At 46.4% G+C, this 15,841-nt stretch overlaps 1 protein-coding gene across 5 annotated transcripts in view; it reads left to right on the top strand.

The window, feature by feature from the left end:
* Positions 1 to 1,277: 1,277 nt before the first annotated feature.
* The window catches only part of EML6 (EMAP like 6), a 264,701-nt gene continuing 250,137 nt past the window's right edge, over positions 1,278 to 15,841 (top strand). For 3 of the 5 annotated variants that reach the window (XM_049870655.1, XM_049870656.1, XM_049870657.1), the window contains exons 1-2: positions 1,278 to 1,480; positions 2,305 to 2,922. In XM_049870655.1, coding sequence (XP_049726612.1) covers positions 2,723 to 2,922 — 200 coding nt within the window. In that variant the 5' untranslated portion in view covers positions 1,278 to 1,480; positions 2,305 to 2,722. The remainder of the gene's footprint in view (positions 1,481 to 2,304; positions 2,923 to 15,841) is intronic. The other 2 variants (XM_049870658.1, XM_049870660.1) reach the window with 1 other exon arrangement.

Raw genomic sequence — 15,841 nt, 5'->3', positions numbered from 1 at the left:
TGCTGTTTCCTTCAAAAGAAAGACAAGACTAGTTCACATCCTCTTCGTTAGCAACTGCTTACCCATACTCTGGATTTCTAGTCTTCTTCTCTGTGTTTTCCTACCAGGTCAGAGGACAGTATTAAAGCATGAGGTATCTGAAGAATTGAATAAGCAATTATATTGAGTGGGGGGAAAGGAAAAGACATGTTCCAAACGTCCAATTCATCATCCTTTTGCAGCGTCTTAGTCATTGGGATTTTGGAATCTTCTCTTACCATAGGCCAGCTGTGGTCTCAATTTGAAAATAGGCTACTTTAGAGCAAGGCTGCAAACAGGTTCAAACCCCTGATGAGAATTTGCATTTCCACCCCAAATACACTGCATCGGAATCTACATCTTAACAAGATTCCCAGGTCATTCTTACGTACAATAAATTTTGAGGACCACTGCTCTACTAGTGGTTCTCAGAATTGGTCCCTAACCAGCAGCATTAGCATCGCCTGAAAACTTGCCAGAAATGCTAGTTTCAAACGGGTTGGAAGCACTGTTCGGAACACAGTGGCAGAACACAGTGGGATTCATAGTTCACTTCAAGCGGAGTTAGGAGAAATGCCACCAGCTTTTGACGGCCAAGGTTAGTTGTTCATGGCGTGGGTACTTCCAAAATCTGGTTGTCCATAAATATTCAAGACCTCTAACTTAAGGAGGCAGGTCATGGAAGAGGTAGACGCCGGTTCCTGGATAGGGCAGAGCAAGACCACATTTTCAGGAGCCTGTATATTGTTAAAGTTGACAGCATTGTACTTTAACACATTAGAATCCATCTGAGTAAAAAGGAAAACCGACGTAGGAAACAAACTTGAGTAACCCAAGCGCAGATACAGGCTACAGTATCCCTGACTGGGGGCTGGTGAGGAGGAATTCTCCGGTTGGGTCGTAGAGACTGTCTCCACTCTAACCCAGCCGTCCTTCTCCACAGAGACAGACCCCAGCCGGACGCCTGCCTCACTCACTAGGGCGCGCCCGGTAGGGCAAGCGGTTGCCCCTGGTGAGCGTCCCCTCACCTCCAGAACCTCAAGCACCACCAACGTCCGTAATGGCCGCTCTACGGCCCCGCGGGCTGCGCGGAATCCTGGGACTTGTGGTCCGGCGCCACGCGCTCCTCGAGCGAGTTGGCCTGGAGCCGACTACACTTCCCAGGATGCACCGGGGAGCGAGGCTACCCGGGCGAGGAGCTGGAGGGGGTGGGCCCAGCGCTCTGGGGCGTCGCCGTTTCCAAGAGCCGCGGTCTCGCCTGGTAACCGGCCGCCGCGGCTCCCGAGAGCCGCGCTGTGGCCCCGCCCCCGGAGCCGGGCTGGAGGAAGAAGCCGTCTCCTGCCGCGCTCCGGTGACGAAGCCGGTCCTGCGGCGCGGGAGGCGGGGAGGGGAGGGCAGGCAGAGGATCGCGCCCGCCCGAGCGGGATCCTGGCCGCGCCCGCGGCGCCCGCTCCGAGCAGAGGTTAGCGGCAGAGAGCGCGGGATGCTCCGCGGGCGGGCGGGCGGGCGAGGTGGGAGCAGCGCGCGCGGGCCGGGGCGTCCCGGGGCTGCACCCCGCGGCCGGGGGTGGGGGGCTGGCTGTCCCCCGAAGTCTGCGGGCGACCGGCGAGCCCTCGGGCCCTTAGCTAGCGCAGACCTTCCCGTGGAGACGTGCACGACGTTTGCCACTTGTTCGTTGTTGCGTTTCCTCGGACGGGGAACGTTGTAGGCAGCGCGCGGGCTCTCTTCGCCCTCCAACGTTCCTAGTCCTCGTTTCCGCCGATTCAGAAACCCTGTAGGACCTAGAGGTGCCTCAGTGACAAGAGGGTCCACGGACAGTAAAGACATACACGACAACTAATTGGAGCATCAAAAAAAAAAAAAAAAAGACCTTTGCAGATCCGCCTGGAATTTTATGGGGGAGAAGGGGCCCTGGTGGCGCAGTGGTTAAGAACTCGGCTGCTAACCACAAGGTCGGCAGTTCGAATCCACCAGGCGCTCCTTGGGAACCCTAGGGGGCCGTACTTCTGTGTCCTATAGGGTCGCTGTGAGTCGGAATGGACTCGACGGCAACGGGTTCGGTTTCTGGTTTTTTATGGGAAACAGCAAATGTCCCTTCAAGTCGTATCAGCAACGGCTAGCCTGCAGCGTTTGGGGCACATTTCACGTCGTGAGGGAGATGGATGTGGAAGGAGAAAGGGGGGGGGTCGTTGACAATTTTTTTTTTTTTAACTTGGTTTAGTTTGGGGATCATTTTCTTGGACTGAGCGACTTACACAGAAATCTGTTTCTTCCTCGCTCCCGCAGCCTGGATGCAGACGGTCGGCTTGGGACCCAAGGACGGTGATGGCCCAGCTCCCCCGGGTCCCCTGTAAAATCAAAGCTGTCAGAGACTGAACCCCCCGCGCGCCGCCAACGGGAGTGCGCCGCCTGGGTGATCAGGGTTTGGGTATGCAGATCCCCGATGTGGAAGGCGGGGTGATCCCCGCACGAGCCTCCTCCGGGGACCCGAGCCCGCAGGTCCAGTGAGGCGGGCGCGGGCGCCCCCGGAGCCACCCCACCCGGGACAGGGAGCTGGGGCGCCCGGCGGTCGCAGTCGTCTCCGGCGGAGGGTGATGGTGGCGCCCGGCGCTGCGCGCTGAGCCCCTGTAGGTCCGTGGCTTCCCGAGCCTTGGCGAGCAGAGAGCCGGCGCGCGGGGGTCCGGGGGGCGAGTGGGGTCGCCTGATGATGGCGGATCGGACAGCTCCCAGCTGCCAGCTCCGGCTGGAGTGGGTGTACGGGTACCGGGGCCACCAGTGCCGCAACAACCTGTACTACACGGCCGGCAAGGAGGTGGTCTACTTTGTGGCCGGGGTCGGGGTGGTGTACAACAGCCGCGAGCACAGCCAGAAATTCTTCCTGGGACACAACGACGACATCATCAGGTAAGGGGGGTGGACGGGGCGCTGGAGAGCAGACGGGTGTGGAGGCTGGAATGGGAGGGCGTGGGGACACTGCCTGGGCTTTCCCGGGGTCAGATCGGGGGGCCCCAGGGAACCTTATGGAATTGCAGGAGTGCTGATTCGGAGGCTAGGGGTGAAACAGAATGGGGGGCGCAGGTGGGAAGGGAGAGGTCTCTCTATGCCTCCGGGAGGCTTTGAAATCTCTGAGGAGTTGCGCGTCCTGATGTTTTTTGGTGTTCATTTCTGCTACAAGTGGAAGGATCCTGGGTTACTATCAGACACTTCAGCGTTCCCCCTCAGTAAATGTAGGACCAATAACCTGAGCTGTGGGTATCACCTTTGGGATACTTCTCAGTAGATTTCTCAGCAAGAGGATTAAAAACAACAAAGACAAAAAACCCTGAAGGAAATTTTGCTACAGGCAGTCTGGAACCTTCATCCCAGATGCTTCGAAGCTGGGAAATTCTGCAGTGGGTAGGGAGTTTGTTCTGTAATATTGCACTTGGTGTGTTTTAATGCCAACAAGCATATTTTATGCTCAGTGGGTGCTTCCACAACAATATTGAGGTTATAAAAGGCTGGCAGGTGCTGGACCACAGAATCCTTCCAGCTAGCCCACAGAATGACCAGCATCTTGTGGCAGATGGCCAGGACTGATGCAGGACACAGAGGGATGAATAGCTGTCATAGGGACCCTCCCCATTAAACTGTTGGGGGCTTATTTTGATCCTTGGCCTTATCAGCTCATCTTTGGACCAGATGTATTTTCCTTTTTCAGATTCTTGTGTGACCAAACAAGGTGTGGTCCCGATGGTCTCCACAGGGAATCCTTTTCAGCCTTTGGCTGATAAGGAAGGTTTCCATGATATGGGAATCTCAGCCCACACAGAACATGACTTCCTGAGGATGGACACCTGAGAGAAACCATATCTGTACCTTCCCAGCTTGTGTATATTCTTGATACCAAGCAGCTTTGTCCCATTTTCAGGAGATTGCCACTCCTGCTCTAAGTTTGCCTTTCAAATGAAATAAATGGTTAAGCGGTGTAATGTCAGTGGTCCTGATTTCTCAGTGGGAAGAATGATTTAAAAGACAAGCTCTTTTTTTTTCTTCTTCTAGTATTGTGCTGAGGTTCCAAAGCTTTTTTTTTTTGAAGACTTAAAGTTGAAAAATTATTATAGAAGGTAAAAGCTTAGCATTTGAAAATAAAGTAAGATGTGTATTAAAAATCTTTTAGAATGAAAATCTTAAGTCCTGGGAGCTCCACTGTCTCAGTATTTGGGAGAACTGGTAGGTAAAACTTTGTTCATGTCACCTGTGACAAATTAGCTTTTCTTCCATCCCATATGGTAATTAATTATGATTGGGGCACCCTTACCTAGTACCTAGTCCTGGAGATTTTGCTTCTCTAATTGCCAGGCTGAGTATTAAAGTCACCGGTGCAAATGGTTAACAGTGACTAATGAGAAGGTTAAATGTTTAAAAATTTAAACCCATTGTGTTTTTGCCCTGCCTGTCTTAATGCAGCGCTTTCCGTTACAACATCAAAATAAGATCTAGTCCTTTGGGGGAAGGGAGACAGTGGCAGTTAAACAGAAGGTTCCCTGGGGTTCAGTCATATTAACGTGACAGTTCACTGAACTACTTTGAGGATTTGAAATCCTAATTCTTTCTCTAGTAGGGGAAAACAAAAAAAATCCATGTTGGAGGTGGGAAAAGGGTGGAGCTGCAGTAAGCCGCTGTTACAACAGGCAGCTGGACCAGGAGGGGTGTGATGATATCTGGCTTGGGTGCTTTAAAGAGACACTCAGATTTGAAGCAGAGGTGAATGAAGTTATTTGTATAACTGGTTTCCGGGGAGTCTCGATTATTGAAAAGGAAAAAAAAATATGGTTTAGCTTCTGGTTTATTTATTAAGGTAGCTATCTCTTTATGCTAAATAAGGACACAATAGGAAGCCTGCCTTCTGAGAAAGGACTTTCTGGCTAAATTCTCCATGATATTTGGTTGGGTCTGAGTATGTACAGGTGAGCAGAGTCCTATATCTCTTTATGGTTCTTCACATAGGAATAAAAATCAAACAGAATAAAAAAACATAAACCACAGATATTATGTAATTTAGATCTGTAAAATTAGAATGTTTATATTATTTTGCTTTATTTTATGTGTATAAATAACGTTTTTCTGGTGATGGCAGTCCACAAGCCTGATTTTTTTAATCCTTAGTATGGGGGGCTCTGAAGAGTCATTTATTTCATAATTTTCCCAGAAACATATTAGATGTTTGAAATTAACACTGTAAAATGTGAGAATATTTATGCATTAACTGTATAGATGGGTAGGAAAATTTTACTCTTTCATCTTTATGAATTTCAACTTATTTCTGTATGTCCCAGTAGAGTACTGTTTTTCTACTTGAAATATTGAAGTTTTTCATTGAATGGGGAGAATGATAACTAAGGTTTTAATGCAGAGGTGTCCTGGAATCCTGACATAAATAGAATTTCTAACTCTTGGTTCCCTCAAATACTGTAAGTAATCGTCTACTTGGTGCTTAGCTTTTGCATTAGTTTGAAAGATATGTTCATAATGCGTACATTTCCACCTGCTTTATTTTTTGTGCAGCTTTGCTCAGAATATCAACTAGAAGGCAGCCCAAGAACTATTGCTAACACAGTCTGTTTTATAGAACCATGTGCTCTCTGAGATCATGATGGACCTTGATAATAACATAGGATTTGGCAGAGCTTATTAGAGCTCAGCGTATGTGTCCTCCTGCCTTGACAGGCAATGTGTGTAAGTCAGGTTTTTAAAAATGTTGGTATGTGAGGCATAATGTGATTTATTGGTTGTGGAGGCTTAGTTTTATTCTCTTGGATGATTGCCCTTCAATACAGATAACAGATTAGAAGATGATGCCGTGTTTTAGCCCCGGTAACACTGTGTAGGGACACATCAGTACTTAAAGCAGTGTTTGCTATTGGGCTAACAACAGTGCTCAAACAAGGGCTTGAAGGCCAGGGCAGTAATAGAGACCGGAGTAATTCCTGTCTTGGTTTCTACTTTGGGTAGCAAAACATGACACAGAAATGGAGTAAATGAATGAAAAGGTCACGAACACACTGACTCTCTGCCATCCCCCTCATTTTCACAGTGACTCTAGTGTACCCCCTGACTCTGGAGCCTGACACTGCTTCTGACTAGTTCCTGGTCACCATTTTCTTCTCTCTTTCAATTCGGCTCTCTGTTGCAGGGAAGGTTTTCCTGCAATACTGTTTTAGGGGAGAGAGCATTGACTTCGACCTCCCACCTGCTCCCGTGTGAACCCCAATCTGTCATTTGCTGGAGCCATCTGAGTGAGGGGCTTGACCTCTCAGAGCTTTGCTGTGAAATGGGGTGACTGTACCCAACTTGCAGAGTTGTATCTCTAAAATTCTATTAGAAGTAATATGTGTAAAGGGTTTAGCCTTGGGCATGGCCCTTGGCTGGTGCTCAATAAATGTTCTTAGCTATGGTAGTAGTAGTATTCAGTTAAAAAAAAAAGACATACCAAAAACAAAACAGTGGTTCCTCATTGCCCACAGGCTGAAGTCCAAATTCCTTAGCCTTCCATTCTCTCTGGCCTTAACCTACCTTTCTTTTATTCTCCTTTTTCAAAAAATCATAAATTGTTTGCTTCCCACTTGCTATAGGATAAGATTGCTCTGTTCTTTCCTGCTTCATATGCTTCATTCAAATACCTGTTGCTGTTAACTTGATTCTGACTCATAGTGACCCTATACGACAGAGTAGAGCTGCCCCATAGGGTTTCCAAGGATCGGCTGGTGGATTTGAACTGCTGACCTTTCAGTTAGCAGCTGAGCTCTATCTGTGCCACCAGGGCTTCATATACTTCCTACTGGAATGATTTATCTTCCCTCCTCACCACCCCCGTGGGGAGCATGGGCTTTGATAAAGTCAGGCAGACATGAGTTTGGATCTAGATCTGCCACAAATTAGCTGAGTGACCTGGGCAAACTACTGAACCTCTCTGAGTCTCAGCTGTCTTATCAGTAGATAGTTTCTCATCTATAAAATGGGGTTTTAAAGGTATCTACCTTGTACTTGGAAACCCTGGTGGCATAGTGGTTAAGTGCTATGGCTGCTAACCAAAGGGTCGGCAGTTCAAATCCACCAGGCGCTTCTTGGAAACTCTGTGGGGCAGTTCTACCCTGTCCTATAGGGTCGCTATGAGTCGGAATCGACTTGACGGCACTGGGCTTGGTTTTTTGGTTTTACCTTGTTCTTGGAAACCCTGGTGGCATAGTGGTTAAGTGCTACGGCTGCTAACCAAAAGGTTGGCAGTTCAAATCCACCAGGTGCTCCTTAGAAACTCTATGGGGCAGTTCTACTCTGTCCTGTAGGGTCGCCATGAGTTGAAATCGACTCGACAGCAGGGGGTTTGGTATTTTTTTTGGTTTACCTTATACTTTGTTGGGGAGATTACATAAAAGGTGCCCCACAGTGTTTCACAAATAGTTAGTGCCCACCACAGGGGTCAGTGTGTATACAGAGCCTGCATGGCCCCCCTGGGTCAGTCTCACCTCTTCCACGAGACCGTTTATGATCCTTGGGGAAAGGACCCCTAGAACTCCTAAATTTTTGCATCTTTTGTAACCAGTCCTGCTCATTTAATATGTATTATTTAGTGCCATTCTTTTATTCAGAATATTTTCGTTTGTAAGTGTACATAAGATCCTTGAGACTGAGAATATACCCTAACATAAGCAGAGCTGACATTTCCTGAGTGCCAGACTCAGCTAAATATGCAAATACAGGTTTATCTCATCCATCTGTCAGGAACCCCGTGACGAAGGTACTCATTAACCTCAGCTTACTGGTGAGGAAACCTAGGCACAGAGAAATGAAGGACCTTGGCCGTAGTCACCAGCTAGCAGACTGTAGAATGGGAATTGGAACCCAAGTTGGTCTGATTCCAAAGTCCACAGGTGTTGTTTCACAGCCTTAGAGAACTCTCTTTTTTTTCTGTCACTGTGGTCTCTACCACTTACTAAGTACTCAGTAAACGGGTTGCCCTTTGGAACTCTGTTATCTGTTAATCGTGCGCTTTATTCAAGAGTATTGAAGCGGATTGCTAGAACCCAGTCTGGAAATGGGGTAGTGTCCAGGTACATTTTATGAACATCATCGGCTTTGGAACAGTGACCTGAAACAGTGATCTATTGGAGATGTTTACCTTTTTTTTTAAAATTTAGGTCTAAATTGTGGCATGGCTAAAATAGTCTGGTGTTGGAAATACAATTGAACTTCTGGACTTGGAAGAGGTGGAAGAGGGGTTGTCTAACAGCAATAATTGGGCCTGGAGACTTGAATAAACAGACTCACATGAAGGCCTGGAGATGTGATTTTTCATCTTTAGTCTTTTGACCAGTTTGATTGAGGGAATTAACGTAATTTACGAGCCAACCTGTACTGGGTTGAGTGCCTGCTCTTTACTAGTTACTTTGTGTATACGTCATCTCACTGAATGTCTCATCCCCCAACCCTGAGAAGTAGCCTACTTGTTTTACAGATGTGGCTCTGCTTTAAGTATTGACTTGTCCCTTCACTGAGAGGCAAAAGAATTTAAGCAGAGTCATTTAGCGGGACTGTCCCACTGAATTCACGGGATCCCACTTACTCTGTTCACTTGCAAGAGCATGAAGCCAGAGGTTTTGTTGGAAGCTTATGGTCTGTTCATAAATGGTCTTCTTGTTGTTGTGAGGTGCCGTCAAGTCAGTTCTGACTCATAGCAACCCTATAGGACAGAGTAGAACTGCCCCATAGGGTTTCTGAGGAGCAGCTGGTGGATTTGAACTGCTTGCCTTTTGATTAGCAGCCAAATGCTTAACCACTGTGCCACCAGGGATCCATAAATGGTCTTATTATTAAGCTATAGTCTACTTGGTGATTTTATTCTCAAACTTGGGTATATGCTTCCTCATTTGTTTATTCATCAGAAATTTACTTAATGTCTATAGTGTACCAGGTGCAGGGGATACAGCGGTGAACATAGCAAAGCCCTCCTGAAGTTCACAATCTGGTGGAGGAGGCCAACAATGAACGGACAAGAAAGCAAGAGGAATATAAACCAAAAAAAAAAAAAAAAAAAACCCAAAACTAAACTCATTGCTGTCAAGTCGATTCCGGCTTATAGCGACCCAGTAGGACAGAGTAGAACTGCCCCAAAGAGGAATATAGATTGTGACAGGTGCTGAGAAGGAATAGTCATAGCTATGAACTGGGTTGGATGCGGGTGTAGGGACTACTTTAGGTAAGGTTTCCAGAGCAGCTGTCTGGGGAGATGGCATTTAAACTGAGATATGAAGGATGAGAAGAGGTGAAGACATGGTGGCTGAGAAGAGGTTCCATGCAAAGGCCCCAGAGTGGGAAAGAACTCAGTGTGTCCAGAATTTTGATATAGATACCCAGAGAAAGACCAGGGCCATCATAATTCTCATCCAGGTCATTAATGTCTCATGAGTTTTGACACCATATGTCCTAGATTTCCCAGGACAGTCACAAATACTCCATTCGGTTATTGCCATGGGTACACTTGTTCTTGTCATATCATGGATCTCAATTTTTAATTCAGAAAATATGACCACATTTTTATTTGGAAAATACATTTACTGTATAGTAGATTGTTGGTTAAAAAAACTTTGCACTGGTCTATACTGTCTTGTGAAAAATGGTATCAACCTTACCAGTAATGGTCAGTCAGGCAGGTAATAACACTGTGGCAAGTGGAAAATGGTTTCCATGGCAACATCTCTAATTACTGCTGTCCCAGGGCCTCTCTAATCTCCAGGGATGTGGACCTGAACACCTTTGCAGTGAGAGTGATGCTTTGCCACCAAGAGAGGAAAAGGAAGCTGCTGGGAAGGCCGATTCCCTTGGTCCTGCTTCTGGGATTGACTCTTCCCTCAGTAGACGGGCGCCATATGGAAAGCTGCCCATTAGTCAGCAGGCCACATGCCTTCAACAGCTGGGCTTCTCCTGTAGGCTTGACTTGAGTTTGTCATACATGGGTTGGTCTTAAATGTAATTACAGTGTTTTAGAGCAAGCAGTATTTCTCAAATATCATTGTGCATAGGCGTCACCTGGGAACTTGCTTAAATCCAAATTCTGAGTGAGTAGGTCCGATGTGAGGCTTGAGATTTTGCGTTTCTAACAAGCTCCCAGGTGATGCCAGTACAACTGGTTCACAGACTTCTCTTTAAGCTGCAAGATCTTAGGGAATCCATTGGCATATTTCAGACCTCAATGGGGCAGTGTTTTTTCCAACCCAAAAGATGCTGCAACCTGTTGAAATAGACTTTTAGTAATATATGCATGTATATGTTATATATATATATATAAATTTTTAAATTAGCAGGGTCAATTCGTTTGGTTGGTTTAATTTGGCACCTAGCCCAGCGTACTTTCCTCCCCAGAAAGAACCAAGGAGGCACTTGCTGGAACAAGCTAAGGAGACGATGAGCCTGTCTCTGGAGTGACACGGGCAGTGGGAGAATGTGTCCATAGCCTTTGTGTGGACGTTTGTTTTCCATTCACTTGGGTATATGCCTAGGAGTAGAATGGCTTGGTCATGTGGTAACTCTGTGACTGACATTTTGAGAAACTAGCAAAGTGTTCTCCAAAGTGGCTGTACCATTTTATAATTCCACCAGCCATGTATGAGGGCTCTAATTTCTCTGTATCTTTGCCAACACTTGTTATTGTCTTTTTTTTTCATTATAGCCACCCCAATGGGTGTGAAGTTGTATCTCATTGTGATTTTAATTTGCATTTCCCTAGTGACTGATAATGTTGATCACCTTTTCATAAATTTATTGGCCGTTTGTATATCTTTTTTGGATAAATGTTCATTCATATCCTTTGCCCATTTTCTCATTGGGTTATTTTTCTTTTTGAATTGTAAGAGTTGTTTATATATTCTGGGGAAAAACCCCTTATCTGAATTTGCAACATTTTCCTATCATTCTGTGGGTTGTCTCTCACTTACTTGATCGTGTCCTTTGAAGCACAAAAGTTTTTAATTTTGATGGAATCCAATTTATCTTGTCTTTTGTTGCTTTTGCTTTTGGTGTCATGTCTAAGAAACCATTGCCTAATCCAAGCACACAAAGATTTACTGCTATGTTTTCTTCTAAGTGTTTTATAGTTTTAGCTCTTACATTTAGGTTGATGATCCAATTTATTTTTTGTGTATGGTATAAGTAGGGACCCAGATTTATTGTTGTGTGTGTAGATGTCTTCTAAACCCAGGATCGTCGGTTTCAAGAAACTGAAACCCTCTTAAAGAAGCACAGTTAAGGAGGGGATTATAAAGCCACAAGAGAATATTTTGAACTCAATCACAGAGAGTATGGCCTGCCTGTCAGACATTGCACAGCAGGCAGCTAGTTCTTCCTGCTTCTCTCTGGCAAGTATCCCCACGCATCACAAGTACTCACAAATCTGCTTCTCTCAGGTAATGTAGGCTTTGATTTTCTCAGGCTGCAGGCTGGCTTCTTGACTCGATGATAGCCGCCTCAAAAATGGTGGACTCAGCCCATCAGTACCCTTGACTTTCCAGCTTGGTCCCACATAGCCAACTGAATCTTTTGAGTCTAATTCCACATTTCCAGGAAAGAGGATCAAATTGGGCTAGCATGGGTCAGAATATCCACCCGGCCCAGTGGGTTATAGGTTGGGGGGTGGGACCTTGTTTCAAAAGACTGCCCCTTGTGAGGAGGATTTCCCAGTAAGGGGACTATGAGCGGAGAATGACTGAATGGCAGCTCTACTACAGGAGGTGAGTGAGAAGAGGAGGAGGCAAAAGCTTTTTGATGAAGAGAAGACGGCGGTGATGAGAAGTACTGAGTCTATGAGAGAAACAGTAAGGAAAGGATATTCACAGACATATATTCAGAATGTTGGTGATGTGTTAGACTTCAGTCCTGACAAGAGGCCATGCCAGGGTAATTCTGAGGAGTGCTGGCCAGTGGTTGGTGGCCACAGCCTTGGGGAACAAGATGGGGATCAAACATTTGCCCACTGTGGTGCCATGCTGCCACTAAGGGGACTGTCTTCCCTGCTGGGGCCTGGGGAACACGTGGGAATGGGAGCTGATGACGGCAGGCATCTGATGGTACCCACAGGAGGCTGCCTGGGACTGGTGTGGCCTGCCAGGTGATGGAGGTGGGCTTGGGGGCAGCAGTCCTTTACCAGCTGGTGAGCAAATATTTCCATGCTTTTAACTGGCCCAGCTACTGGGACACACGTGCTGAATACCAGCCATGGCTGTGAGTGAAAAAATTGCACAGGTGAGCCCATGGATGACTAGTGATGTAGGCTGTAAAACAAATCTTCGAAAGGATGGGCTTGAAACTTTCCAAAGCTTCCCTGTTTCCTACAGAAGGTTCAAGCTCACCCAGCAAGGCCTCTGAGACCTATTAAAATCTGGTTTCTGGCTCCTCGCCCAGCTTGTTGTCCCCACCTCTGGCCACATCAAACTCATTGCAGTTCCCTGAGCCCAGCTTCCTATTTTGTATCTCCTCATCCTGCCCACGCCATTATGGCTGCCTGAAGTGACTGCTCACTTCTCCGCTTGCACAGGCCTTCTCTTCCTTCAGTCTCAGTGCAAGTTCCATCTCTACTGTGAAGCCTTACCTGGCAGCTCAAGACTGTTGTAGGCTCTCCTTCCTCTTTGCTTCCAGGCCGTTGTGCAAGTGTCTCTCTTGTGGAGCTGTCACCATGTGTGGCATCTGTGGACCTAACCATCTCCCTGCTCATGCCAGTTCCGTGGGTGTGCCCCCAAGCCTAGCACCCTGTCTTGGGCATCGTAAGTACTTAATATATTTTTACATGTTGGTTGTTCTTACTTCATTCTCATTATTTGGAAGGAGCAAGTTGTAAAATAGAAGTGAGGTTTCCATAGAACTCTGTGAGGGGAAAATCTTGAAAATGTATCCTCAGCTGGCACTGAAAGGCAGGTTTCAGAATCTTCTTTTAAAAACAAAAATCTTTGGATGGCAAATGATGGCCAGTTACTGGCTTGGCCTCAAGTCAGATACCAACTTTTCTTGAGTGTCTTCTTTCTGCTGGTCTGTATGGAAAACACCGCTGTGGAAGACATGGCGTTTTTCTGTTGAAGTTCTTCCACGGATGTTACAGTGAAGGGAATTGCTCTCGGATGACTTGTGCTTGGGCTTTTTTTGACTGCTTGCATTATAAAGATTATCTTTATTTGTGTCTGTCGATCTAGAAAGCACAGTGGTCTTTTAAGCAGTTTGACAAATGTGCTGGAATGTTTGTAAAAGGAAAATGAAGTCCTGACGTCTGCAGAGAATTTTAAGGTAGTACCTGCTGGTTCTAGATGTTTTCAAGTCTTTCCCGGCCCAGAAGAACTTCACCCAAAGATACAGAAATGTGGATCAGGGGCAGGCTTTCTGGATGAAGTGACCTTCGAAAGATGAAGAATAGTTTGGCAGGCTGGTGGAAGGGAAGTAGGGGAGGGAGGGAACAGCAGGGGATGGGAACAGCCTGTGCAAAGAAAGACTCAGTCTCTTAAAATAGCAGGGACTCCTGAAGCAAGAGCAGGTAGTTCAGTATTGCAAGAGTGAAAGATCGATAGTGTAGGGGGCATTGTGGGAGATGCAGCTGAGGCTGGGACTAGATCACTAAGGGCTAAGCGATTTAAGCTCATCTTTACAAGTTACGGGAACCCACTGAGGGGGTTTATACAGGGTGAGACAAGACCAAGTTTAGATTTTAGGAAGATCGCTAAAAGGCAGAGGATTTCTACTTTCTTTCTGCTAGCCCTCTCTTCAACACTCCTTCCCACTCTTCTCTTTTCTTTCCATGCCAAACTTCTTAGAAGAGCCAACACGGCACTGAGTGTGGGGACTGGACACTGAGATTTAGCGCTGTGCTGTCTCCTACCACATGTCTGACTTTGGGCGTGGCGCTTAACTTTTCCAGGCCTCAGTTTCCACGTCTGAAAATGAGATGGCTGGCTCTCTGATGTCTCAGAGCCTTCTAAGACCACGTCTAAAAGTGCTGAGATTCTGAGTTGTCTCCGTTTACTGCCTCCTCTTCCTTATCTCTTGTTCACTCTTCAACCTAACAGACTGGTTTCTGCCTTCATCAGCCACTGAAATCATTCTCTGGAGTATCTTTGGTGACCTCCAGTGCTAAACAGGGCTGCTGTCTGCTTAGTCTTTGAACAGCATTGGGTTCAGTTGATCACCTGCTACCCAATATCTTTCCTAGACCTTGTAGCCCTCAGTTTTCTTTTACCTTCCTGGCTGCCCTGTGTCTGTCTCTTCTTTCTACGCCCACCTCTTACATACAGGGGCTTTCCAGTATTGCTTATGAGGTTTTCCAGCCAAAAAATGCTTGACCTGAATCTAATCGTGAGGAGACAAACAAGCAAATGCAAACTGAGAAACATTCTACAACACAACTGGACCGTACTTTGCAAAAAAAAGTGTCGTTCTCATAAAAGATCGAGGAACTGTTCCAGATGGAAGGAGACTGAAAAGATATAATTAAATACAGTGTGTGATCCTGGATTGGTTCCTAGACTGAGGTGGGAGGGGTTGTTATAACAGACAGGATTGGGGCAGTTGGTAAAATCTGAATATGAGACTATAATCTGTATAATAGCATGATGTCAGTGATAAATTTTCTGAATTTGATGATAGCATTTACGTAGCAGTGTAAGAGAATGTCCTTGTTCTTAGATGTGTGCTGAAGTATTTAGGAGTGAAGAGTCCTGGTGTCTCCAATTGCTCTCAGATGGTTCAGTAACAACAATAACGCCAGCAGCGACAACGGGAACTATAATAATGATAATAGTGAATGTGTATGTGTTTATGGAGCCCTGGTGGTGCAGTGGTTAAAAGTTTGGCAGCTAACCAAAAGGTTGGCAGTTCAGATCCACCAACACTCCTTGGAAACCCTATGGGGCAGTTCTACCCTGTCCTTTAGGGTGGCTATGAGTTGGAATTGACTCGCGGGCAATGTTTTTTTTTTTCTTGGGGGGAGGATGTTATGTGTTTATGGAGGGAGAGAGAGAAAACAGATGGGCAAAATATTAAGGTGACTTTAAGTGATGAATATATGGAAGCTCGTTGTCTAATTTCTAGCACCTTTTCTGTAGGTTTGACATTTTTTCAAAATGAGTTACAGTGTGTGTGTGTTCAGGTTCCTCAAGGCATCTGTCTCTTCTCATCCTACGTCTTTCCCCGAGAGCTCTTACCCACTTCCTCCTGCTTCCACCTTTGCCCTTCCTTTCTGTTCTCACCACAGCACCAGAGTGATCCCAGTTCCATCGTAAGTCAGGTCACATCAGTTCTTTGCTCAGAACCCTCAGAGTAAAAGGCAAAGTGTTTATAACGGACTCTGAGCCCCTGTCTGCCTTAGAAGCGAGGACGGTGAAACTTTGTCTCACATACTTTAGACGTGTTATCAGGAGGGATTGGTCCCTAGAGAAGGACACCATGCTTGGTAAAGTAGGGGGTCCGTGAAAAAGAGGAAGACCCTGAATGAGATGAATTGACACAGTGGCTGTGGCAGTGGGCTTGAGCATAGCAAGTATTGTGAGAATGGTGCAGGACCAGGCAGTGTTTCGTTCTGTTGTACGTAGGATGGCTATGAGTCAGAACCAGCTGGATGGCACCTACAACAACGAGAAACCCCTATGGTCTCTGGCCTCCTGTTACTTCTATGATCTAGTCTATTTTCTCCCACCTCTTGCTTGTCCATAGCCACACTGGCCTCCAACTTGCTGCTTGAGTACCCAGGCACAGCTCTGCTCCAGGGTGTTTGCATTTCCTGTTCCCTCTGACTAGATCCTACTTCCCCAGACAT

This window comes from Elephas maximus, chromosome 26 (genome assembly GCF_024166365.1).
Source record: "Elephas maximus indicus isolate mEleMax1 chromosome 26, mEleMax1 primary haplotype, whole genome shotgun sequence".
Taxonomy (NCBI): domain Eukaryota; kingdom Metazoa; phylum Chordata; class Mammalia; order Proboscidea; family Elephantidae; genus Elephas; species Elephas maximus.
Note: the sequence above shows the minus strand (reverse complement) of the source record. Positions and strands in the feature narration are given on the sequence as shown.